At 45.5% G+C, this 24,583-nt stretch overlaps 1 protein-coding gene across 2 annotated transcripts in view; it reads right to left on the reverse strand.

The window, feature by feature from the left end:
* The window catches only part of MAPK8IP1 (mitogen-activated protein kinase 8 interacting protein 1), a 69,339-nt gene that overhangs the window by 14,468 nt on the left and 30,288 nt on the right, over positions 1–24,583 (reverse strand). For both annotated transcript variants that reach the window (XM_056851502.1, XM_056851503.1), the window contains exon 3: positions 11,165–11,398. In XM_056851502.1, the coding sequence (XP_056707480.1) occupies positions 11,165–11,398 (234 nt within the window). The remainder of the gene's footprint in view (positions 1–11,164; positions 11,399–24,583) is intronic.

The following is a 24,583-nucleotide window of genomic DNA, read 5'->3' on the forward strand; positions in this document are numbered from 1 at the left end:
TTTTTCCGTCTAAACATTAGGAAGAACTGTCTAACAGTTAGAGCAGTTCCGCAGTGGAACAGGCTTCCTTGGGAGGTGGTGAGCTCTCCTTCCCTGGAGGTTTTTAAACACAGGCTAGATGGCTATCTGTCAGCAATGCTAATTCTATGACCTTAGGCAGATCATGAGGGGGGAGGGCATCTTGCCCAGATTCTGGTATGAAGTATAGGTCACTGGGTGTGTGTGTGGGGGAAAGGTAGTTGTGAATTTCCTGCATTGTACAGGGGGGTTGGACTAGATGACCCTGGTGGTCCCTTCCAACTCTATGATTCTAAACAGATATCCAGACTTATTGGATGCAAAGACCAACTCTGACCAGGATTCAGGTATGGTTGGTGATCAGTTGCCCACATATGTGCTTGTTTTACTTCATTTATATTCCACTTTTCTCCCCAAAGGGCCTTTATAACATTCTCCCTTCTCCATTTTATCCTAACAAAAACCCTGTGAAGTAGATTAGGCCGTGAGGGTGTGACTGGCCCAAGGTCATCCAGCAAACTCCATGGCAGAATAGGATTTGAACCTGGGTATCCCAGATCCTAAGTCAGACACTCTAACCCAGAGATGTTCACTCAGTGGCTTGGGAGCCACATGTAATTCCCTGACATGTTGCCTGTGGCTTTCCTGTGGCCAGGGGTGGAAGTAGCCTCTCCATAACCTCCCTTCTTTGTAGTTCTGCACTCTCATCTCAGGACCCAGGTGGCTGCCGGGAGCAGAGCAAGCAGACCACAGAGAAGTGAGAGTAAAAACCACCGCCACCACAGCAGACACTCAGGAAAAGAACAAGCTGGCCACAAGGAAGAGGTGGTTTTTTAAATCCCCCTCCCTTTTTCCAGGGCCAGCTGGTGCTGCTGTGGGCACCCTGGCAGCCTCACTCTCTCACCTGAGCTGCTGTCCTTTATGTGGAGGAGAGAGCAGGAAGGCAGAAAGGAAAGAGAAACAATGAGTGGCTAAAGGGTCCACAGTGGCAGGGAGGGACAATCCTACATGTGCAGAAGTATACTGGCAATTAAAAAGGGTGTAGTTACAGAGTTAATATTTACAGCTATATTTACTCTACATGTATGTTTGGTAGATTGGCATACAGTGGGGGTAAGGAACGTCAGGCCCGGGGGAGGGGGCGTTTAAGGCCCAGCGAAATCATTTTGTCTGGCCCTTCAGGGGTCCTGCAGATCTCTAGCTCAGAGGGATTTAAGACTGGTGATCCACCCCCCTCCCGCTGACAGGAATTGCCTCTATTTCAAGGCGGATGTGAGTTTGTTTTGCCGAGAAAATGAACCTTTCCCCCCCCCCTTGCAGAAGAAGTCATTAGCTATGGAGCTGCTAGGGACTGCCCAAGAAACTGTGTTAACCCCTTTCCCACCCGGGCCATGGAGAAACGTATTCCCTCTGTACTACAAGAGGGCTGGAGGTGGAAGTGGCAACAATAGAGGGGTTAAAGGGGCAGGGCCAGAATATATATATATATATGTGTGTGTGTGTGTGTGTGTGTGTGTGTGTTGTGTGTGAGAGAGAGAGAGAGGGAGAGAGAGAGAGAAGAGAGAGAGAGAGAGGAGAGAGAGATGAGAGAGAGAGAGAGAGAGAGAGAGAGAGAGAGAGAGAGGAGAGAGAGAGAGAGGAGAGAGATGAGAAGAGAGAGAGAGAGAGAAGAGAGAGAGAGAGAGAGAGAGAGAGAGGAGAGAGAGAGAGAGAGAGAGAGAGAGAGAGAGAGAGAGAGAAGAGAGAGGAGAGAGAGAGAGAGAGAGAGAGTGAGAGAGAGAGAGAGAGAGAGGAGAGAGAGAGAGAGAGAGAGAGAGAGAGAGAGATATATACCTACACCTTTCTGGTGCAACAGACCATCCTGTGCCACCAGGTGGGCGAGTGCACCACCGGTTGGATGCCTGCTTGCTTGCCTGCGCCGGGGTGTGTGTGTGGTCATCTGGGGCAGCTTGGTCGACTAATTTTTAAGTTGATAATTTTGTACGGCCCACAAATGATGTTATAAATATCGCAAATGGCCCTTTGGCAGAAAAAAGGTTCCCCATCCCTGCATACAGGGTATACTGGAAATGTGTGATTCTTTTGGTGGACTGTGACTATGGCTGTCAGTCAAATGGCAGAGTGAGTACCACTGCTCTAACCACTTCTTGTCTCATAAAATCTGCTATCAGGCTTTGACACACTCAGAATAGCAACTAGAATGTACAGTTATCGATATCCTTGCAGACGAAGCACCGGCATGCTTTTGTCATACCATTAAGCAAGGAAAAAGCTGCTTGTAACAAACATTAAGTGCCCGTGGTTAACATGGGGCTACAAAAGTTGCCAGAGGGCAGGCAGTCTCTCTAACTACAGAACAGACTGCAAGCCATATCGCAGTTTGTAGTTCCCACAGGTCCTTTATTAGAACCTCTTCCAGAGATTTTGTGAGGAGTTAGAACAACAAGGTTGCAAGTCTAAGAATACTTCCCCCCCCTGAGAACAGGCCCCAATGAATAAAATGGGACTTACTTCCAAGTAGACCTGCTTAGACTTGCTCCCCTGCTATTTCAATCTCCATTTAGATCAAGTCCTTGTACACCGCTAACAAGACTTGACAGCGGCTCTTAGACTGGAAAATCCCACACAGGAAGGCAGCCTAAGGCTCCTCAGAGATGGGGTCATGCTTTTCTCTCCAACACAGAGATGAACTTCAGGGGCAGAAAACATGCACGTTTCTGTGATGCATCTGAACCAGGGCAGGTTTTTAATCTCTTGGAGAAATGCAAATTAAAGTGAAGTTGTTATAAGAATGGTGTTGCAAATATGTCTGCACCAAGAACATGCATTAGGAAACTACAATGTGAATCCCACAGAAGAAAAATGGACACTTGCACCAAAGATGCATGCATTAACAAGGCACACCCCTGAACGAAAAGGCTGTATGCAACCCATGAGCATGCTCTCATTTTCTGGAATGACTCTGTTTACTCCCTTTGCTCTTATGGTCCCTTGCTCCTAATATGCAGAACCTTCTTAAATTAGACAATTCCCTTCAGTTATTATTTTCCCGATCACATTTTGCCCAGGTGCAACTGTCTTTGGATCCCGTGCTTTGGCTTCCTTTGCTTTTCACAACATCCAGCAAGGTGTAGTGGTTAAGAGCAGTGGTTTGGAGTGGTGGACTCTAATCTGGAGAACCGGGTTTGATTCCCCACTCCTTCACATGAGCGGCGGATGCTGATCTGGTGAACTGGGTTGGTTTCGCCACTGCTACACATGAAGCCTGCTGGGTGACCTTGGGCTAGTCACAGGTCTCTTAGAGCTCTCTCAGCCCCACCTACCTCACAGGGTGTCTGTTGTGGGGAGAGGAAGGGAAGGTGATTGTAAGCCGGTTTGATCCTTCCTCAAGTGGTAAGAGAAAGTCAGCATACAGAAACCAATTCTTCTTCATCATCCACAAAATAAAAATGAAACCTACTAGAAGTTTTCTAGCCTTCAACGATTCACTTGTGGCTGTATTTCAGTGTGCAACAAAGTCCTGGGACCTGCAGCCTGCGTGAGGTGAAATGCTGAGAGGACATACTGTACTAAGTGTGTGCCAGTCCTCTCTGCAACCAGGGGAGGCTATCACTTGGCTGCCCATATAGTTTCAAAAGCCAGTTCTGGGTTGGCTTGAAGGAAACAGTGTTCCAATAAAACTAAACAGGCTTCAAGCTATCTGAGCCACTATAGGGTCAGCAGCCATTTCTGTCAGTGTATGTACAGATGGGCTAGCAGAACAGGAAACAGGTATTTCTCTCCCTTTCTGCTCTTCCGCCAAACCCCAAATACATGACCAGATCAGAGGATTATGAGATCATGCACACAGTGGCAGGAGTCAACAGAGCTCTTTCCCGGCATTATGAAACAGCCACAGCAAGGAGATTGACAGCATTCTGCATGATTTCCCAGAGACAGTAGACTTGGCAAATGGGGTACTGACTGGGAGAGATGCAGAAAGGGATTAAGTAGACTCCCGTGTCCCTGAAGATTTTTTTTTTTTTTAAAGAAAGCCTTATATTATACTGGTGGGGAAATGGGACATATAAGGATTTTCTTTCACAGATTACCCTTGCTGCCACCCTGTGCTCAATGTGTGTGTGTGTGTGGGGGGGGGGGCTCAAAGAAAAAATCACTGACTCTACCATTCCTGAATCCCTGACTGATAAAACTTCCTCAGGTGTTCCTGGGATTATGCAACATCTTCCAAACAGAGCACAGAGAGGGGACACCCCACGTTTGAAAGACAGGGAATTGCTAGAGGGTATCAGACACTCACTCTAGCAAAACTGTATCATATACTGACAACCATATATGGTTTTTCACCTCCTAAAGCACAACAGTGTGAATGGAAAGTGTGGCCCAAGCCCCAGTAAAATGGTACACACAAAGATGCAATCTGCGTGACTTGGGTGTCCAAGGAGAAGGAGGACCCAAGCTAGGCTCAGCCAGTGCCACAAAGTTTAAGATATGGGGACCAGCCTAAGGGTCTGTTCTGTCTTTCAAAGAACCTGGAAGCTTGTATGTGTCTCTCTCTGTGTATCTTAAAAGGATCTGTCCCACTCAGTTCTGTCCCTCTGCACTGCAACAAACTGAATTTGATGCAGTGTCAGATGATCCCTATTGCACCACGACATTTTGACATTGTGCCGTATAGGCAAATTCCTAAATGTAAACTGACGGCCTCTTGCAGGATGATAGGTTTGGCTTTAAGATACAATTACCAGTGCTGCTTGACATTAGATATACAGTCTATAAAACCCTAAACAGAGAATGCTAGAGATGTGACTTTCTGCACACATATTAGAAAATAATGGAGAGGTTATTTAACAACAACCACAAAAATCAGAGATATGTACCAGGGGTCCCCAACCTTTTTGAGCCTGCAGGCACCTTTGGAATTCTGACGTGGTGTGGTGGGAACAGCCACAATACAGTTGCCAGAAAATGGCTGCTGCAGGAGGTGGAGCCAGCCACAAAATGATTGCCACAACTTAACTTCAGTCACACAGTGAAGATTCTTGTGTAGTTGTGGCAGCTGTAGCCAAAGTAACATTAAGAAAAATCTGCACAGCCAATCAAATCTCCAACAGCCATCAGAAGCCTTGCTGGGCAAAAGCCCTACTTGGCCCCACCCACTTTCTAAAACACTTGGTGGGTGACAGGAAAGGTGCCAGGGGGTGCCATGGTGCCCATAGCACAGGGATCCTCAACGTGGTGCCTATCTTATCTTAAAGTTTTATCAGGGACGGAGGAACAGAATTCATGCATTTTAATGCATTATGTTTACATTGTCTTACTCCTGTCTTGTACTGTTTATAAGTTTGGCCACTGATATGTTTGGTCTGTGATAAGTAGAACTATGTGATGGTTCATTAATACATAATAATCATCACTTGACATTGCATTTATCAAGTGATGATTAATACACATGTGAGAAATTGACAAGGGGTGTATGTGCTCAAAAGTATTTTGCCTGTACGTGTCATCTGTCCACTTTAATGACGGAGGACGCTGTGAAGATAGGCCAGATTCCTGTTCAAAGTTCACAAAAATCACATAAGAACATAAGAAAGGCCCTGCTGGATCAGACCAAGGCCCATCAAGTCCAGCAGTCTGTTCACACAGTGGCCAACCAGGTGCCTCTAGGAAGCCACTAACAAGACTAACAGCAGCACCATCCTGCCTGTGTTCCACTGCACCCAAAATAATAGGCATGCTCCTCTGATACTAGAGAGAATAGGTATACACATACAGGCAAACTATTTCATTTGGGGGGGAAAACCATGCATGTATTCACCCATGGGAGTCATTTCTGGTCAAAAATCTCATAAATGCAAAATGGAACTGATCTGGAGATTCTACAATTTAGACTACCTTGTCTAGCAAGATGCCTTGATGCAACCCACAAGCAGCCAAAACATCTCCAATAATGTGAGATCCTTGCAACATCTTATTGAAGTCCAAAAAGTCTGGGTTCCTGCTTCTTTAACCCTGTTCTGAAAATTCTGGGCCTGAAAGGGTTACTTAGAGGCTGCTGCTTAGATTGCCAGGCTCTCTCTCTCTCTCCCCCCCCCCATCTGTACAGCACCATGTACAGCTGGCCTAACAGACCAGCAGGAATGGCTTGGAACGAAGTCTGCTGACATAGCTGGCTGGCACAGAAAAACTCCTCCCCGAACATGACAAGCTTTGGAAGCCAACATTCTCAGCATCCACATATTTTTACCATTGTAACAAAAGAAACTGAAAGGAGGGGGCAATTTACTCATATATTCAACTTTCCCTCCTCATCAAGAGGTGCAGTAAAACAGGCTGCTATTCAGCAAAACAAAGCCCAGAGTTTAGCAGGGCCTGCCAGGCAGAGGAAGACACTTGTGAGGTAAATTATCACCTTTATTCTCAAGGAAATGACTCATTTCAATCCACTCTTCCCAGCACAAGGGGGAAAATAATCATACCCCAAGGTATTAGGGAGCCAGTGAGTCAGCCCTCTCTCTATAGGCCATACTCCATGTCTATGTATACTACATATATTTCTTACAGCTGTATTCATAAAACAACCCTCCCCCCACAACAACTGATCCTTCATCACATGCCCAGCAACCTACTCCCATCCTTCAGCACTGTTCACACCAACCACTCTTCTGGTATGCTCCTGGTGGTGGTTGGAGATCTCCCTCTATTACAACTGGTCTCCAGCTGATAGAGATCAGTTCACCTGGAGAAAATGGCCGCTTTGGTAATTGGACTCTATGGCATTGAAGGCCCTTCCCTCTCCAAACCCCATCCTCTGCCAGCTTCACCCCCAAAATCTCCAGGTATTTCCCAACCTGGAGCTGGCAACCCTAGGTATGCCTCTGCTGCTATCTGTGTGTGTTAAATGCTGTCAAGTCGCTTCCGACTCTTGGCAACCCTATGAATCAAAGTCCTCCAAAACGTCCCATCTTTAACAGCCTTGCTCAGACCTTGCAAATTGAGGGCTGTTGCTTCCTTTACAGAGTCAAACTATCTCTTGTTGGGTCTTCCTCTTTTCCTGCTGGCCTCAACTTTTCCTAGCATGGTATCTGTAGGGACAGCATATTCATAGACAAATATTTATCTTACCTACAGGATATGTTTTCAGGAGTTTAAATTACTTTTCAAAGCAGTTTACAATACATCAACCAATACAAGATATCAAATAATAACAAAAATAACTATCATAACATGAAAATAAAAAAGACAAAGTCATGGCAGGGAAACTAACAACACAATCTTAAAAGACTAGTGGAAACAGAAAGGTTTTCACCTCCTTTTGGAATGCCTTTCACTCCATTAATAAAGAGTATCTAGTGGCCCTGAAAGACTAACAAAATTTTATTCTGGCATAAACTTTCAAGGACATGAGCCTACTGCAGATGCAATGGTTATGAGGAGGCTGAAGTTGGTTCCCTATTCCCAGTTCGTTTCCTATTCCCAGTTCCTTATTCACATTTCCTGGTTCCTGGCTGATTTTGAGGACAATTCAAAAGCTCTGCACCCCAAAATATGGATTGGACCACCACATATCATATGCCCCCACATTCAGGGGACTGTGCTCTTCGAGGTGGCGCATACTGGGTTCTGGTCCAAAGTTCGGTTCTTGTGCCAGCGGCTCCCAAGTGGGGTGCCCCCACCACCAATACACATACAGACACTGCACCTCAAAATAATTTCTGGACCACCCCAGATTATACATCCCCACACTCCAGAGACTGTCCCGTCCAAGAAGACATACAGCAGTGCCCAGTCCAAACACTGGTTCTGGCATCACTGGCTTCGTTTTGGTTCCCCACCCCCAGAAAATGGTATTGCAAAGTAGTTTTGAACTGGAGCTCTGCACCCCAAAATATGGATTGGACCACCACATATCAGACACCCCCACATTCAGGGGACTGTGCCCTTCCAGGTGGCACATGCTGGGTCCTAGTCCAAAGTCTGGTTCTTATGCCAGCGGCTCCCAAGTGTGGTGACCCAGGACAGATGCATATACAGACACTGGGGCTCAGCTGCACCCCAAAACAATCTTTGGACCACTCCAGATTATATATCCCCACTCTCCAGAGACTGTCCCCTGCAGGAGGCCATACAGTGGTGCCCGGTCCAAGCACTGGTTCTGGCACCAATGGCATCTCCCCCCCCCCCAGAAACCTGTATTGCAAAGAAGATTTGAATAAGGAACTAACAGTTGCTTGCCCTCAGTTGCTTGCCCCAAAACAAAGTTTGGACCACCACATATCACACACCCCCACATTCAGGGGACTGTGACCTACACAATGGCACATACAAAAAAGATGACTAACATTACAAATCGCAAACCCAAAACACAGACTCCTTATATTGGTGCCTTGTTTTTTCTTCTTCTTTCTTTCATCAGGGATTTTGTTCTTAAAATAAAGTATTTAAATTATAAAAGTCTTTATTACAGGATTAGAAAATTTCATGTTATGATAATAACTGTGTTGTTTATTTTATATCTTTTTCACGCAGCATTTGGCAAATGCCTTCCAGTGCACTTTTGGCAAAAGTATTTAAGTAGCAAGCCCTGGGTGTGCTGACTACAGAAGAAATATTTCTGTGATGGTCTCGGTTCCCACAGCACAAAATTCCAAAGATGTCAGGGTTAGCTCAATTCCTGTCCTAGGCATTAGATTGCCAATAGGCCTAGAGAAAAATGTCTCATTCCTTTAATACAGGTTTAATGGGATGTTATTCACCAGGGGATATTATTTACCTACATGCCATAAAAAGCTTCACCTGCCCATTTCCAGACTTCAAGCCTCTCCTGGAGAGACAGGACATTTTTCTCTAGGAAGCCCTGCAAGAGCAAACTGAAGCTGGACTCATGTCATGGTGGTCCTAAAATGAACTGGTTTGTTGATGCTGAAGTTGGAGTCCTAATTCTGAGATGAACACAGTGGAATGTCTTAAGTTCAGGAAGCAGTGAAGCTGGAAGGAGTGTTCCAGACTGGGGGACTATATCAGTAGCTGGAGGTTTTCAACTATACTCTCATGAGTATCACCTGAGGCACAGCTGCCATAAGAGGGCTCTTATCCTCAACCCTCCCCAAAAAAACACACATCAAGCTGTTTGGCTCTTCAGCTGTAAAGCCCTTCATTGTCAATTGCATAATGACACCAGTGCCCAACCCCCCCACCTACTCCCCCCCCCCCCGCAAGCCTCCACCATCTGCCATAAACGGCAGCACCTGCCTTCCAGCGAGCTTTCCTTGGCTAACCTCGCTGTGAAAAACCTACTCATGTATGAGGAACCTTCATCAGGTTGTAGACGAAACAACACAGAGGCTGATAAAAGGATTACAGATGGCCAGCCTATGATCAGTTACCTCACAGAGCACTGAAATCCACCCTCCCACAGATGAAGAAGGAACATCACACACAGAGAGAAATTAAAAGCATCCACTGGTATCACATCTCTCTCCAGCTGCCTTAAGGTGAATGGGCCATTCACACATTTCTTGTCTCTTCTACAAATGCTCCCCCCCCCAATCTCTTCAGATTAGTTCTTTCTTTCAGTTAGAGATGTTCCTATCATACTTATTTCAAGAAAAGAAATTATGCACACTCCCTCTCCTTTGATCAGGGTCCCACTAAAGCCCCTGACAATGAATGTCCCACAAGATATAAACAATTCTGGTGTGATTAGAACCAGTGCCACAATCCATTAGACCAGTGGTTCTCAACCTTTTTCCGACTATGGCCCCCTTCCGACCTTGTTTCCTTCCTGTGGCCCCCTGTCCTACCTGTAGAAAGGTAGCTATTTAAATGTTTTGTTTGTAAATAGCCAAGGAACAAAGAAGCATAAACAGCCACACAAAATGCACACAGCAATTTTCACCTGTGGCCCCCTTAGAATATTCTGCCCCCCCACCCCCGGCGGGCCATATGGCCCCAGGTTGAGAACCACTGCATTTGACCAGGCTCAGTATGTCTGCTAAGATAGTCCTTGGTACCATTCTTCAAGAGCTTCATTCTCTGGGTGTGCACAACGCAACAAGCCATCCAATAGAAAAGCACCATGGCCTGAATACACAGACTGTGTATTTTCTAAAACTATTTTGACACACAATAAGCTTGACAATGAGGGCACAGTATTCATGATGAGCATTTCTACAGAAATGTAAAATTATCGACACAAGTGAGGCAGCTTGTAGTAGAGGGCAGAAAAGGGCTGGAGTTCTGCAGTTGTTTGGAACCTTCTAGCCATAAGCAGCTGGAACAACTCCAGCTCTCCCATGAACATACATAAAAGTACACATGCCTGAACAGTCAGGCTCCGTTATCAGTTGAACAGCAGCATCCTAAACAGCAGTCTTTTAAACAAGGGGTGAGCCAGCCCAAATAGCATCACAAGCGGCACCTTATCCAGGGTGGCCCCTGAGGTGTCATTTCTCAGAATGTCATCTCTTCCTCCACAAAATGTGCTTGTCTTAAGCCAGGCCTCTGCTCTGGATTCCAGACTGGCAGGCTAAATCTGAGCTATGACTTGCCAGTTTTCAGCTCCAGAGTACTTTTTCGAATGGCAGGAATATGTACCTTTGAGTATGTGCAAAGTGCATTCTCTGCACTACTGGGGCAATCCCAGTCGCCGCCACACATCTTGGATCATGGATTGGAGCTTCCAGGTAAAGAGTGAGTCTTCTAGGGATGTTGGGCCCCAGCACTTCTCATTCAAAAAAATAAAATAAAAAATAAACCAAGCACCAAAATCCCCATACGACACCAAGGCCCAAGGGCTTCAATTGCTACAAACCCCTTTCCTTTTGCTGGATCAGAGCATGTGCAACCCCCACCAGAACAGCAGCTTACAAACACGCCTTTTTTTACAGGGCCGTTGACAACCAATCCCAGCAATGGAAAGACATTATCAGCCACAAGGGATGCAGTTTATGGGAAGAAACACCTGGAGGATGGAAATCCGAGCTTGAGAACCAGTGGCAGATTGGATTTGTTTTGCAAAAACGTTTGTGGAGGGGAGGGGAGAGAGGAGGCTAAATCGGTCAACCCTCCTTTCCTCAAGAGAACACCGAACAGGAGGGCCCCGATCCACTGTACTGCAGCCTCCCCTTCCCCCGAGACTCACCTGCGTCCGAGGCACCTGCGGGAAGAGATTGAGCGTTGTGGGCCGCTTCGGTCTATAGGTCTCCATCGTTACGGGCGGGGGCTCCTTCTTGATGGGCTCCAGCGCGGTCCCTTCCTCGGCGGGGGTCTCCCCGGTAGCGTCGATCAGGTCTAGCTGGAGCATCTCCGCCTGGAGCCGGCTGGCCTCGCCGCCACCCACTCCCAGGACGCTGTTGGCCTGCAGATTGGCATGGCTCTGCCAGGATACGGGGGTGGGGTAGGGGGGGGGGGAGAGAGCGAGCGATCATGAGACTGGCTTAGGAAGGGGGGAGAGGAAGAGGCGGAGGGAGGGGGAGGTCAGGCAGTCATGTCGCGTCTGATCAGCTGCCGTCCAGTGACTCAGAAAGCAGAGAAAGAGAAACCCCCCCCCCACCCCCCAGCAGCGAATCGCACCGGAGCTGGCTGTACAGCATTAAAATAAAAAAGCAGCAGGAAATAATAATTAAGGATCCAATTCGAAGCTGTCCAAGAAGCAGAATCTTCGATTTCCCAGCCAGCCAAAGATGTTTGCAAAATGATCACAATCTCCCACTGCAGCAAAAAAAAAAAAAAAAAGCATTACGGACATCCACTCCACTTCTGGGAGAACTCCAAGCCCCACCGGGAAGTTGGTACCCCTGTGCTGGGTGTTCCCCCACCTACAACTCCACCCCACGCCTCCGTCTGAATCATATTTTTCTAACCTCCATCCACAAGCCTTTTTTATGTTTTAAATTACAGTTCCATCTCCTGCTCCACACAAGGGGCCGTCACAGGTCTGCTACTGTCAGGTGCACTTTGGGCCCATCGGCCAGCAGCCGTTCTTGCCCATCTATAACGCTACTCTGACAATTTGAAAATAGCAACTGCTTTCATCTGCTTATTGTATTTCAGGGCATTTGGAGCAACAGGCCTCCTGTGACCTGGACAGCAAAAAAGAGCCATTTTAAACATGATGTGAAACCTGTGAAACAATCAAAACATGTGTGTACGTTTTGGCATGCTATATATGTGTGTATACTCAGAAGCCATGACCAATCACAGTTGCTAGCAGATGCATGTGAAATTAAAACACACACGCACAAGGGGTTATTACAGTGATTTACATACAAGTTTCATATTAGACCATGCAGGAGGTTTAGTCACAATTTCAGTAACCTGACCTGAACGGCCCAGGGTAGCCTGATCTCGACAGATCTCAGAAGCTAAGTAGGGTCAGCCCTGGTTAGTATTTGGATAGGAGACCACCAAGGAATACCTTGGTTGCTGTGCAGAGGAAGGCACTGGCAAACCACCTCTGTTAGTCTCTTGCCATGAAACCCCCCCAAAAAGGGGCCGCCATAAGTCGGCTGCGACTTGATGGCACTTTACACACACACAGTTTACACAGTAGTGTAAACTTGGGCTTTGTGTAGGAATAGCAAGTTCTAGAAATACATACAATCGTCTTGATCTGTGCTGCCACCTATGGGATACTGCTTAGTTCTGCATTAATAGCAGAAATGCTGAGACAATTTCATCATGGCAATTTTTTTCTAACTCAGTTAAAATCAATAGAGATCATCAATACATAGCAAACCAAATCCCATAACTGAACTTTGGCATAAGAAATGCTTGTTTCAATGCTGTCGCGAGAATTTTCAGTATTGAACATTAGTTCATATTAAATATTTTATTAATTTATATTAAATGAGTTTGGGTTAGAAATGACCACATGCTTACCTTACCATTATTACCTATAAGACACACAAAAAATAATAATAACCTGACCCTTTAAAAGCAGCCCTTTAGCTGACATCAGCCCCAACCAGGACTCTGACCTAAAAGGTCATAAGTAATTGCATTACTAGCCGTTAATCACCCAAAGCACATCAGATGCCCCAAAATTTATGCAAGGTTATTAAAACAGACAACAAATTATCTGTTCACTAAGGGAGAAGTTGTTTTTGGAACATTGGAACACTGACTGATGGACAAAAACAATCAGATATCAAAACGGACATTGAAAGAATTATTATAGAACAAGATATTTCTAAACAATTAAGTCATGATTTGCAGAAAACTCATATCCTAAGGAATTTGGAGGGAGGGGGCACTGATCGGGACCCTTCTCATAGTCTAACACATATAAGGCCAACCCAAAACCCCAGTTCTTTGTCCTTCCTAAGGAGAAAGCATTCTCTCTCTCCTTTGGAATGACCCAAAGTACTTTGCTACATGTTATTTGGTTGTGTGTATCCATGTGGGGTGTTGTTAAATCTGTCTGAGTACTATTCTTCTCTATGTCTTATAACCTTTAATAAACCTATATGCCTTGCTACTATGAATGTGTGGTCTGAGACAGTCCTGAAAACATGGGGTGTGGTTTCCTATTACACTCTCTGGCGTTGCTTTGGTAAGAAGCAGGCAGAGGAGGACCATGCACAACGAACTAGAAGGTGGGGGGAATCAAAAGATTCCCGCCACAAATGCCTTTTAGTGGCAAATGAGAATAATTTTAGATTTTAGAGAGCCAGCATGATATAGTAGTTAAAAGTGCTGCATTAGGATTTGGGATATGTGGGTTTGAATCCCCACGCTGCCTTGAAAGCTTGGTGACCTTGGGCCAGTCACACATTTGCAGCCTATCCTACCTCACAGGGTTGTTGGGAGGATAAAATGGAGGAGAGGAGAATGATGAAAGTTGCTTTGGGCTCACACTGGGGAGAAAAGTGGTGTATAAATGAAGTAAATAAATAACAAGAAATAACAAAGAAACAAATTACAAACAATAAACCACTGGTGCTGCTGTAGTCATGTAACAGTGGGGGAAGGTAGCCTAGGAATTTTTAAAAATAAAAATTAATCAAATAATTTTAGGACTTAAAATGACATTAAATCACAGAGTGGGAAGGACCCCAAAGGTACCCCTAGTTTAACTCCTTGCCACAAAGTAGGGCCATTCACATGCCAACCTCTACACATAGCACCAGAATGGGGATCAGCCAAGATGCCACAATCACAAAACTGGTGTACCATGGCTGGATTTCTGAAGAGCAAGTAGCTTCAGATGACTCAGGCAAGTGAGCCAAGCCGCATACCACAATGGCATGCAACCTGCCATTCAGCATAGAACAGTCAAAAGAAGGCTCCCCCCCATCTTCCCAAGGACAATGCCACTCAACAGGAAGAGTCTAAAAAAGGATGCAGCAATATCTAAAGTTACCACAAAAGGCTGAAGAAACCCCTACCTCTCCTTTCCATACTTGGTTCTTTGCAACTCACAGAGGGTTACACATAACCCTTGCATAAGGAAGTTTGTGCTCCCCCACCTCCAGTCCTAGGATTTTAGTAGTCTCGGGATATTCTGAGCTCGGCTAGCATTAGTGTTACATGAAACTGGGAGTGCAGCAGCAGGGGAAGTCACTCTCTGGTGAACTGCTGCCTGTTTTAAGAAGCCGACTTGCATTCAAAAGTCTCCACTTGTGTAACTGTAAATAAAGCATAATTTACAAATATTACATGACATGGTAAATTTCCAGCACTCACATATCCAAAGAAACCTAAATGCCTGAAGCATTGCCCCTGGAGCTCCTTGGTGCTGAGGAGTGTGGAGCAAGCAACACTGGTGTGAACAGAGGGGTACTGTTTCCCTGGCAGGAACGGTGAGCTGACGGAGACAACGTGGAGCAAATGATAGCACTCCTGACAGAAATGAGAGCATTGCAGCAGCAGCAGCTGGCTGAAGAAACTGAAGGATCTATGAAGGAGTGTCTGGAACACCAGCACATTATGCCCAAAGGGGTGAGAGGAGCCTTGTTTATCCACCATCTGCAAGCAGCCAAAGCTGACTTGGAAGTCAGTTGCAGAAAAGCCAGTCAGGGCTGTTTGAGGAGGTTGTTGAGGTGAATAATTGATGGGTTTGGTTGAAGGTTGCCAACTCCAACTTGAAATGTTCCTGGACATTTGGGGGTAGAATCTGGGGGGCAGGGTTGGGGGAAAGTGGGACTTCAGTGGGGTATAAATGCATAGAAAACATCCTCCAACGCAGCCATCTTCTCCAAGAGAACTGATCTCTGTAGCCTGGAGAGCAACTATAATCCTGTAAGCTCTCCAGGCCCAACATTTGGACTGTGGAGTTGAGCAGTCATTGGCTGAGGTCAAGTGGCTTTATCCATCTTGTGTGAAAAGCTAGAAAACTGGCCCAGGAACTGGATACCTACTGGCAAAGAAACTTCAGGAGTTAAAATAAGAAAACATGAATCCCAGCCCAGTGACTACTTTGAAAGCCCTTTGTGACTTTGGGCCCTCATCCTCAGGGCCAGATCCAGGTTTTGGTAGGTCCTGAGTAAGAGAGTATAACTGGGGGCCCTTTCCCACTTTGAATCCCTGTTGGGAAGAAAGACAGGGTACAAATGAAGTAAATAAATATCTCAAAAGAACCCTGAGAGGTAGGTTAGAAAAAGCTATAGCGACTTGGTCAAGATCACCCAGTGAGCCCAGGCTCAGTGATGAATTTTAAAAACGTAGTCTCAAAGGTCCATGTCTAACACTATCATCAGGTGGTTCTCACTAATCACTTTTCCGTTCCAGTATAGCCCATGCTGTAAGTAAACCAGTCCAAAGGCAGGTAATTACTGGACAGTGTTTTGTTACAACATATAAAAGAATGTGACTGCGTAGTGTTTTGTTCATACTTACAATGTAAAAATTGGATCTCATAGGCCATGTTAGTTCATAAAAAAATTAAACACAAGCAACAGAAAAATGCCTAAGTTAGGCTTCCGGTGGAGCTTTGGCGAGCTGCGGGGGTGCTTTCTAGCGCTCCCTGCTGGGATCCCTGTGCATGGGGGTCGGGAATAGATCCCATTAGGGGTCTTCCTTTCTCTCAAGAGAGCCAGGTGTACCAGCTGTCGCATTGGCAAACGCGATCCGGTGTAATCAGCGGACGGGACGGAGGAGAAATCCGACCAGGCTGGCCTCCACCATTTGGAGAGAGTGAGTGAATGAAAGGCGGGTGTATGATTTAAAGAGATTTTAAACTATAATACTTCAGGGAACTGAGAACTAAATTATATTATATACATACTGGAGACGAAGAAACAAAACGCGGCTGGCGGAGACGGGGAGAAGTGGCGAAGAAGCGGCAAAATAAACGGAGAAAGAAAAGGGGGGAAGTTCGGAGAAGAACAGCGGCAAAAGCGAAGCGGCAGAGGGGGAACGGGAGAGTGTGCTGCACTTACATTAAAACTTATAAGCTGGGTTAAAACGTGATAGAAACCAAAAACAATACTGCATGATTATCGGAAAGCTCAAGTTCGTTAAGACAAAACTGGAAAAACAAACAAACGGATGGTGAGCTTCCAGTGAGCACCATTTTATGAATAATAAATTGCGCAGTTGAATTACAGCTTGTCTCATCATTACCTATATCTTCTACCAAGGAGTTCAGACCAACAAATTACCCCTCCATAAGACTCTTAAGATTGCAATTTGATTAACAACCCCCTTCTTCCAAGAATTGCATATTGTCAGTCAAGTCCCCACCCCTACGAAGCAAGTATAAGCAAACTTACTGAAGAGAAACATCTCAAGACACTAAACTGGAGCAAGTCCAAAAGTCTATCAGAGGCAATTTCTCTTCAAATGTGGTCGACACTGTCAGAAATCAGTTGGGACAAAGTCCAATCCAAAGAAGGAGACAAAAGTCCAATCCAAAGAAGGAGGAAACGCTATTCCGGATATTCTTGTAGCGCTTTCACCAAAGCATAGCTTCATCAGCCTGTGGCCAGGAGGGTTCCCAGTGCAGCAGACCTACTGGTTTGAGAGCTTTGCAAAACAGGAGGCTTAGGGAGTTGGTGTGGCCACAGCTGTTGCTCTCTGTCCTTGTGGCCACACCAACTCCCTAAGCCTCCTGTTTTGCAAAGCTCTCAAACCAGTAGGTTTGCCTCGGATAGACTTTTGGACTTGCTATTAGGCTTTTTGATAACTTATTGTAAATAATTGTATATATTTGCACTTTTTGTGGTTGTTATTTTCACTGTTATTAGTTGTTAATGAATTGTTTAATATATTGAGTTGTGCTGGTTTCTTTTTCCTCAGCCTTTGGTTACCAGTATTGTGAGTAATTTTTATATTGACCTCCAGGTGGTGGCTGGAGATCTCCTGGGATTATAACTGATCTCCAAGTGATAGAGATCAGTTCACCTGGAGAAAATGGTCATTTTGGAAGGTGGACTCTATGACATTTTACCTCAATGAAGTCCCGTCCCTCCCATCCTCAAACCCTGTCCTCCTCAGTCTCCACCCCCAAATACTCCCGTTATTTCCCAAACAGGAGCTGGCATCCCTACTAGATTGGGCACTTTGGGGTGCCATGCTGTCTGCTTATTACCAGGCTCAAGTTAAATTGCTACACTATAGACCAGGGGTCCTCAAACTAAGGCCCGAGGGCCGGATCCGGCTCCCGGAGGGCTTTTGTCCGGCCCGGGGACCAAGGAAGCCAGTCCCCCCTTGCCCCCCTCCCCAGAGCTTTTCTGGGCTTCCTGGCTGTGTACGCACAACTGGAAGCCTCCCCCCTGCCCCAGTAGCCCCCTTCCCTGCTCCCTCTCCGGCCCAAAGCCCCTTTCCTGGGCACACAAGGCATCTTGCTACTTCGCGTGCCGCCCGGTCGCCCCCTTCCCCCTCTCCCTCCCAGGCCCAAAACCTCCTTTCCTGGGTGCGCGAGGCGTCTTGCTGCCTCGCACGCCGCCCAGTCGCCCCCTTCCTGTCCTGGCGTTCCTGTTTGGGCCACAGTTGGCAGCGTTCTCACGGCTCGGGCCTCTCTCTCCTCCTGGGGGTATCCTTGTGGCCTGGAGATAATTGTAGTGGCCCCTTGGGGGGGCTGGGCATATCTCCAGGGAGAAGAAAAAGACTTGTGGCCATTTATGCACAGGATTTATGTGACCATTATGCCTTGGATTTGCCGCTCTCCAGATGCACGTTTTCCCCATCCGAATTCTCAGAACTCACCCCACCCCAGGGGAGAGTTTGGAGAATTCGGATGGGGAAAATGTGCATCTGGAGAGCGGCAAATCCAAGGCAAACCCTTCCATGAATAAATGGCCTTGGTTTTTACATGCCAACTTTCTCTACCACTAAAGGGAGACTCAAATTGCCTTACAATCCCCTTCCCATACCCTCCCACAACAGACTCCCTGTGAGGCAGGTGGGGCTGAGAGAGCACTAACAGAGCTGTAACTTGCCCAAGGTCAGCCAGCTGGCTTCGTGAGTAGGGGTGGGGAAACCAACCAGGTTCACCAGATTAGCCTCCGCTTCTCACGTGGAGGAGTGGGGAATCAAACCCGGTTCTCTAGAGTCCCCGCTCCTGTCAGGCCTGTATCTCAGTTACTTTGTTTTGCTTTCGTTTCTATCGCTGACCCGACCAAAGACTAAGCTCAAGGACAATCCTGCATACCAAAGCCTGTTTGAAGCTCTGGGAACAGTCCTGGGAACAGCAGCTATGTTTATGTTCTGTAATCACTTGCAAATATCCTTGCCTTTATACTGCTGGGTGTTAGGCAGCGAGCTCATTGCTGTCACCTTTCCTTTCATGCTCTGTAATACCTATTTGACCAGTAAAGCCATCTTCTTTGGACCTGACTGTCTCTGTTGTGGTTTCTGGCTCGATGGGCCAAGAGCTGACAGCTCCAAACTGCCACTCTTAACCACTACAGGGGGAAGGACCGGGCTTGTAAGGAGGATGCTTTTCCGGAGAGCCCCCTCGTGCCGCCGCCTCCTCCCCCACAACAGTCCGGCCCCCAACAGTGTTTGAGGGACAGTGAACTGGCCCCCTGTTTAAAAAGTTTGAGGACCCCTGCTATAGACTGTTTTTCCAGGTGGTGTTGTTCTGTGTGTGTCTACTCTCAAAAAGAGGCAGTTAATGTTGCAATGGAACAGCCCGTCCTCTCCAGTCCATTCAAGACCCTTCTCCATATTTTTTATCTTCGTACCTAATGTAGATTTTAAGCACACTGACCAGGACACATTTTACTTATACAGTGCCTGGCACACTGCTAGAGCTAGCGATATGTGTAGTTCACATGTTGCAGTAGTAAGAGACCATACAATGTTGTAGAACCATCTGAAAGGCCAACCATCTTTTTGTTTGCCTAAAGCTTCCTGTTCCAATTCCAGCAGCATATGTTGCAGCCAGCCATTCAGTCCCAAGTCTCCTTTAGAACATCTGTAGTGAGACTGAACTCTGAAAGAGTGTCAAAGCACTGAGCCTCTAGTGTAGATGTCACTTTGTGTTAAAAATAATTTGGCTTGCTCCGGCATTCAACCCAACTGTGCGTTTTAGTTAAGGGTTTTCTCAGGAAAGATGCAGTTTACCTAGCTACACACACTATTTTCCCCATCCCTCTTTCAAGCAACTCAGGGTGGCATATACTGAGATCTCCTTCCCATTTTATCCTCTGAGAAATCGTGTGTGTGTGTGTGGGGGAAGAACTAAGGTTGCCAACTTTGGATTGGGAAATTCCTGGAGATTTGGGGGTGGAACCTGACAAAGGCAGCATTAGGGGAGGGACCTCAGTGGGGGATAATGCCACAAAATCCAACCTCCCAAGCAGCCATTTTCTCTAGGGGAATTATGTCTGTAGCGTAGAGATCAATTGTAATTCTGGGAGATCTCCAGGCCCTACCAGGAGATTGGTGACCCTAAAAGAAACTGGCCGAATGTCACCCAGTAAACTTCATTGCTAAGTGGGGATCTGAACCCTAGTCCAAAACTCTAACCACTATACTACACTGGATCTCTGCCAGTGCAAGAGAGGACAGGTATCTACAATTTTAATCACTGTATGGAAGTGGCAGCTTTGGAGAGACAGTTTATCACCTGGGGTTGCAGATATAATAAAAGCTATACAATTATTTAAAAGCACACCTGAGCGCATGAAGCTGCATTATACTGAGTCAGACCATTGGTTTATTAAGGCCAGCATTGTCTATTCTGACTGGCAGTGATTCTCCAGGATCTTAGGAAGAGATCTTTTCATATCATCTTTTAATTGGAGATGCCAGAGATTAAACCTGGGACCTTCTGTGTACAAAGCAGATACTCTACCACTAAACTATGTACCCACCCAAGTACGTGGGCATCTTGTGCTTGGTCTTATCTTTCTAAATTATTCCTTGGTCTTATCTTGCTAAATTATTCCTGTGGGATATGACATGCCCTTTGGTGTAAGCTTATGAACCCTAAACAGCACACTGTGCAGTCCCCCTGCGTACACCATGACTTAAAAGCAGATACCTCTTTAATTGATCATTTCATTTGCCTGATAGGCCAGAGGTACAGCCAACTTCTGCTTTCTCCTCTGTGGTTCTTTTAGTAGTTTCTAGCCTTCTGGAGCCATGCATAAAGGACTAGGCTCTCAGACTATAACATTATATGATGTGTTTCCATGTTTTCTCCTGTCTCTCCAAAAAGACAGAAATATAGGCCTTTTATGCAGGGAAGTTTCCCTGCGGTCACCCCTGCCGACTGCTTCAGGGCTTCCTTTTGATTATGCATGCCTTTTCCACCCATCAGAGGTCACCTCGCTCTCCCCGCTCATTTTGCGCGTGTTTTCCTGATGCTCTTTTAGCCAGAATCTGGAAAATGCGGGCACAACATGCTGGGAGAGCGAGGCGACTTCTGATGGGTGGATAAAGCAAGCATAATCAAAAGGAAGCCCCGAAGCAGTCGGTGGGGGTGACCACGGGAAACATCCCTGCATAAAAGGCCATAATTGCCACTAGTAAGCATTCCCCTGAATGTTTTGCAATATCAAAGAACTCAGCATCTGAAACAGGTGAAGCAGGACCCAGTGCCTTTGATCAGGTATGACCCTTTCTTGCGTTATCTCCCCCTTGATATTTTGCCAGTAGTTCATTATAATTACTGCTCACTTGTGGTGGGATTAATCAAGTTTTCTTCTTTATATGATAAACTTCCCTGGGCATGTAGGCTGCCTGCACTATGGAGTGTATAGCCCACATTCTGCCTGAAGGTTAAGATGACAATGGGGGTGGGGGAAGAGAGAAAAAACCACCAGTTTGGGACAGTGAGAGTTAAATTTCAGCAAAGAGATAGCCAAGGGACAAAATGAATTATATGATCCACCCCAGAGGGAACAGATCTAAATTAAACCAAATGTCATAGGTAGGTTCATACACAGATGTTTGGAGCATATCTTATCATATATGAATATAAGAACATAAGAAAATCCATGCTGGATCAGACCAAAGTCCATCAAGTCCAGCAGTCTGTTCACACAGTAGCCAACCAGATGCCTCTAGGAAGCCCACAAACAGCAGCAGCATTATCCTGCCTGTGTTCCACAGCACCTAATATGATAGGCATACTCCTCTGATCCTGGACAGATCAGATATATGGAGGGAGGAGAGAGGGTGAGAGTGTGCTCAGCCCTGCTGATCACACTGTAAGGTACCTACTGCATCCCAAGACACAAACATGGGCTAGAAAAGGTGTTTGTATTTTGTTTTGCAACACAACTAGTTTCATATGTGTATTATTCTACCCAACCATTCTTGCAATTATTAATTTTAATTTATAGAATGGGTTAATTGCCTTCCTGGCTCAAGATGCCCTAGGCAATGCATCAATTTCTTAAATTTCAGTTAACTAATCAAAAACAAAGAAAATATTTTGCAGTTTATTATAAATGGCCACAGTGTTGTAGGGTGACTGCGTGGCCCAGTAAGAAAGCTAGTCAACTTTGGGTTGCTGACTCTACAAAGGCAATAATAATCCCACCTTCCCAGTTTTCTTTTTCACACTGTGAAAGTCACCAGGTTCATAGCAGGCACTCTTGCAATCCCTTCTGGAACTTGGAAGCTTGAGATAAACTTGCTTTCAGTTCTAAGTATTTTGACATCCAACTAAGAGCAATTGTGTGTATGACCATGTGGGCCAATTAGGTGATAGAATGCCAGATACACTTTTGAAAGCATATTTTCCCAAAGAGCTGAACATATGGATGGCCAGCTGTCCTGTAAATCTGGCTCTGAAGATTCTGAACTAACAAAAACCACACACTCCCATGGTGGCATTCCTACATTTCTTATCTCACAACTGAATTGGTTGCGTTTCTAGTCTTCCTCATACTCTCTGAGTTTGCCACTTTAGACTACAAGAAGTCTTGTGTACCTCTCTTTATACACACTTAAGCTTGGATGCTCTTCTCAGTGAATAAACATAATCACTAGTTTTACCTTGCATGAACTTGCACATTTGTGCTGTTTTTGATCTCCAGTCCTTAAATACTTATGTTTGATGCAGCTGACTTTTGTTTGCACTCTATAAGATATTTTGGTTCATACCTAATTTCTTTTCCTCAGATGCTATGCTCACTCTGAAGCAGCATATGACTTTGCTTCCTTTAGCTATGTGGAGTTTGTGGTCTGCTTTGCAGAGTTTAATTTAAGACGAGACTAACCAAAGATTGGTTCTATAAACTGCTCTAAATGCACGGGTCCAGCCCTTGGACATGTGACGTAAACATAAAAGGAATGCCTCTGAGGATGTTTCAAACACCTCTTGCTCAGACCAGTGAGAAATATCTAATGTCCAGATACCAGGAGCAGAGGGAAGGGATCATAGGGCTACCATATAATTTCTAAAATGAGAGGTGTCTGGAGGATTGAACAGTGATTAATGATAAAAGCAAACATTCTGGAGCCAAATTCAGGAAGACCCTCTCAAAAAAGAGCAATTCGTAGATGACAGCATGTTTAGTAAATATTTCTGATCATCCCATAACTCGAGGACACAATGCTTTCCAGCCACAGCTGAAAATTTACACTTTAGCAATATTTTCTGTCTCTTTGTGTTTGAGAATATCACTGGTTTGTTTAGCTCTTTTTGGGGATAACTTTGCAAAGTTGCTGTATATACAAAATCTTTGATGACTGACCATATACTCTGACAAAGTCTCACACAGTCACTTATTAAACATGACTTTCTGTTTTAAAAAAACCCTCTTCCAAATTTGTTTGCTGTTCTTTTTCATTTCTGCATCTCAAAACTAAGCACTTATTTCACAGCCAGCAAGTTTCATATTTTGAAGTCCAGCACTGTTAATTAAAAGTTCTTCATTATTTCCTCATTAATTCTTTTTCTTCTGGGGTCTGAAATGTTCCCTGCATCACTTGCAAGGAATATATTTTCTCTGGTGTCAGCTTTTCTTTACATCTTCACAGCTTTCTTCCCTCTAGCATGGAATACATAATAGATGTGCCACGCTTGTGCCTTTGGTGTCAAAAACCAATACAGTTTTACACACATCCACCCCACACACATTTTGCCAGCTCCAATGACTTTCACAGACAGCTCAAATTGCTGCCTGAACCTTTTCCAGGCTTCCTTGACATTCAGTGAAATTCAATTGACAGGCAGAAATATTTACTGGTAAGTTCCATTAATATTTTGGCAACTCAAATGTTTTAGCATGAGCAAGGCCAATAATATTGGTTGGGAGCCGGAAGCAACAACAACTTTTGCATCCCCTAAGGTATAATGTTCCTCCCTCACAATACCAAAGAGCACGGTAAAATATTAACACACTGTAAAAGTGCCTTGTTTGGTTGCAACCCTTCCCATTACAGTGCTAGCAGGATATCTGCTTACACCTCTCCTGGATACATCCCCAAGTCAGGTCAACAGACTTGGTCTGGGAGTTCCCTGCTTCTCTGGCACACTTGGGCCCAATCTGGATCAGGACCATGGCTGTGCATAGCAGTGCTAACTGTACGGAAGGGGAGGAAGGAGGCTTAATGGGATGTTATTTACCAGGCAGTAGTATTTACCTCCATGCCATGAAAAGCTTTAGAGCTGACCATTTCTACACATTAAACCTCTGTTAAAGGGACAGAAAAATGTTCTTCTGCCTGTTGGCAGCCCTGTCTGTGTTGGGATTTACACCTTCCCTCCCCGCCCCTCACCATTTTCTCAACCTTTCATGGCCCCAGGGAGTCATTATCCACCCTATGGGTGAAATTTAAGTACCATGGGCTGCATGTTAAAATTTCCCAGCAGAGCAAAGAGCAGTTTCCCCAGGGTCATTTCAGATCAGGAAAAAAGCATGGGGGAAGGAAAGATCTAACGCTCTCTGCTTGCAGTCTCCATCCAAATCAGCCCCACACGTGCCTGGGAAGCATAGAAGTCCCACATTGGCTGATGCAAGTCACGTATTGAGGAAAAGTAAAACATTAGCAAGTCACTTGGCAATATCTGTGGGTTCATTTAAAGAACAATATCTGTGGGTTCATTTAAAGTGCGTTCAAACATGCATAAAGTTTCACATAATTCATTGTACCAACTCAGGTTACACCTGAGGAGGCATTTATTTAAGATGAGATGCTCTGTGCAAAATCAACC

The sequence above is a fragment of the Euleptes europaea genome, chromosome 6, assembly GCF_029931775.1.
Source record: "Euleptes europaea isolate rEulEur1 chromosome 6, rEulEur1.hap1, whole genome shotgun sequence".
Lineage (NCBI taxonomy): Eukaryota > Metazoa > Chordata > Lepidosauria > Squamata > Sphaerodactylidae > Euleptes > Euleptes europaea.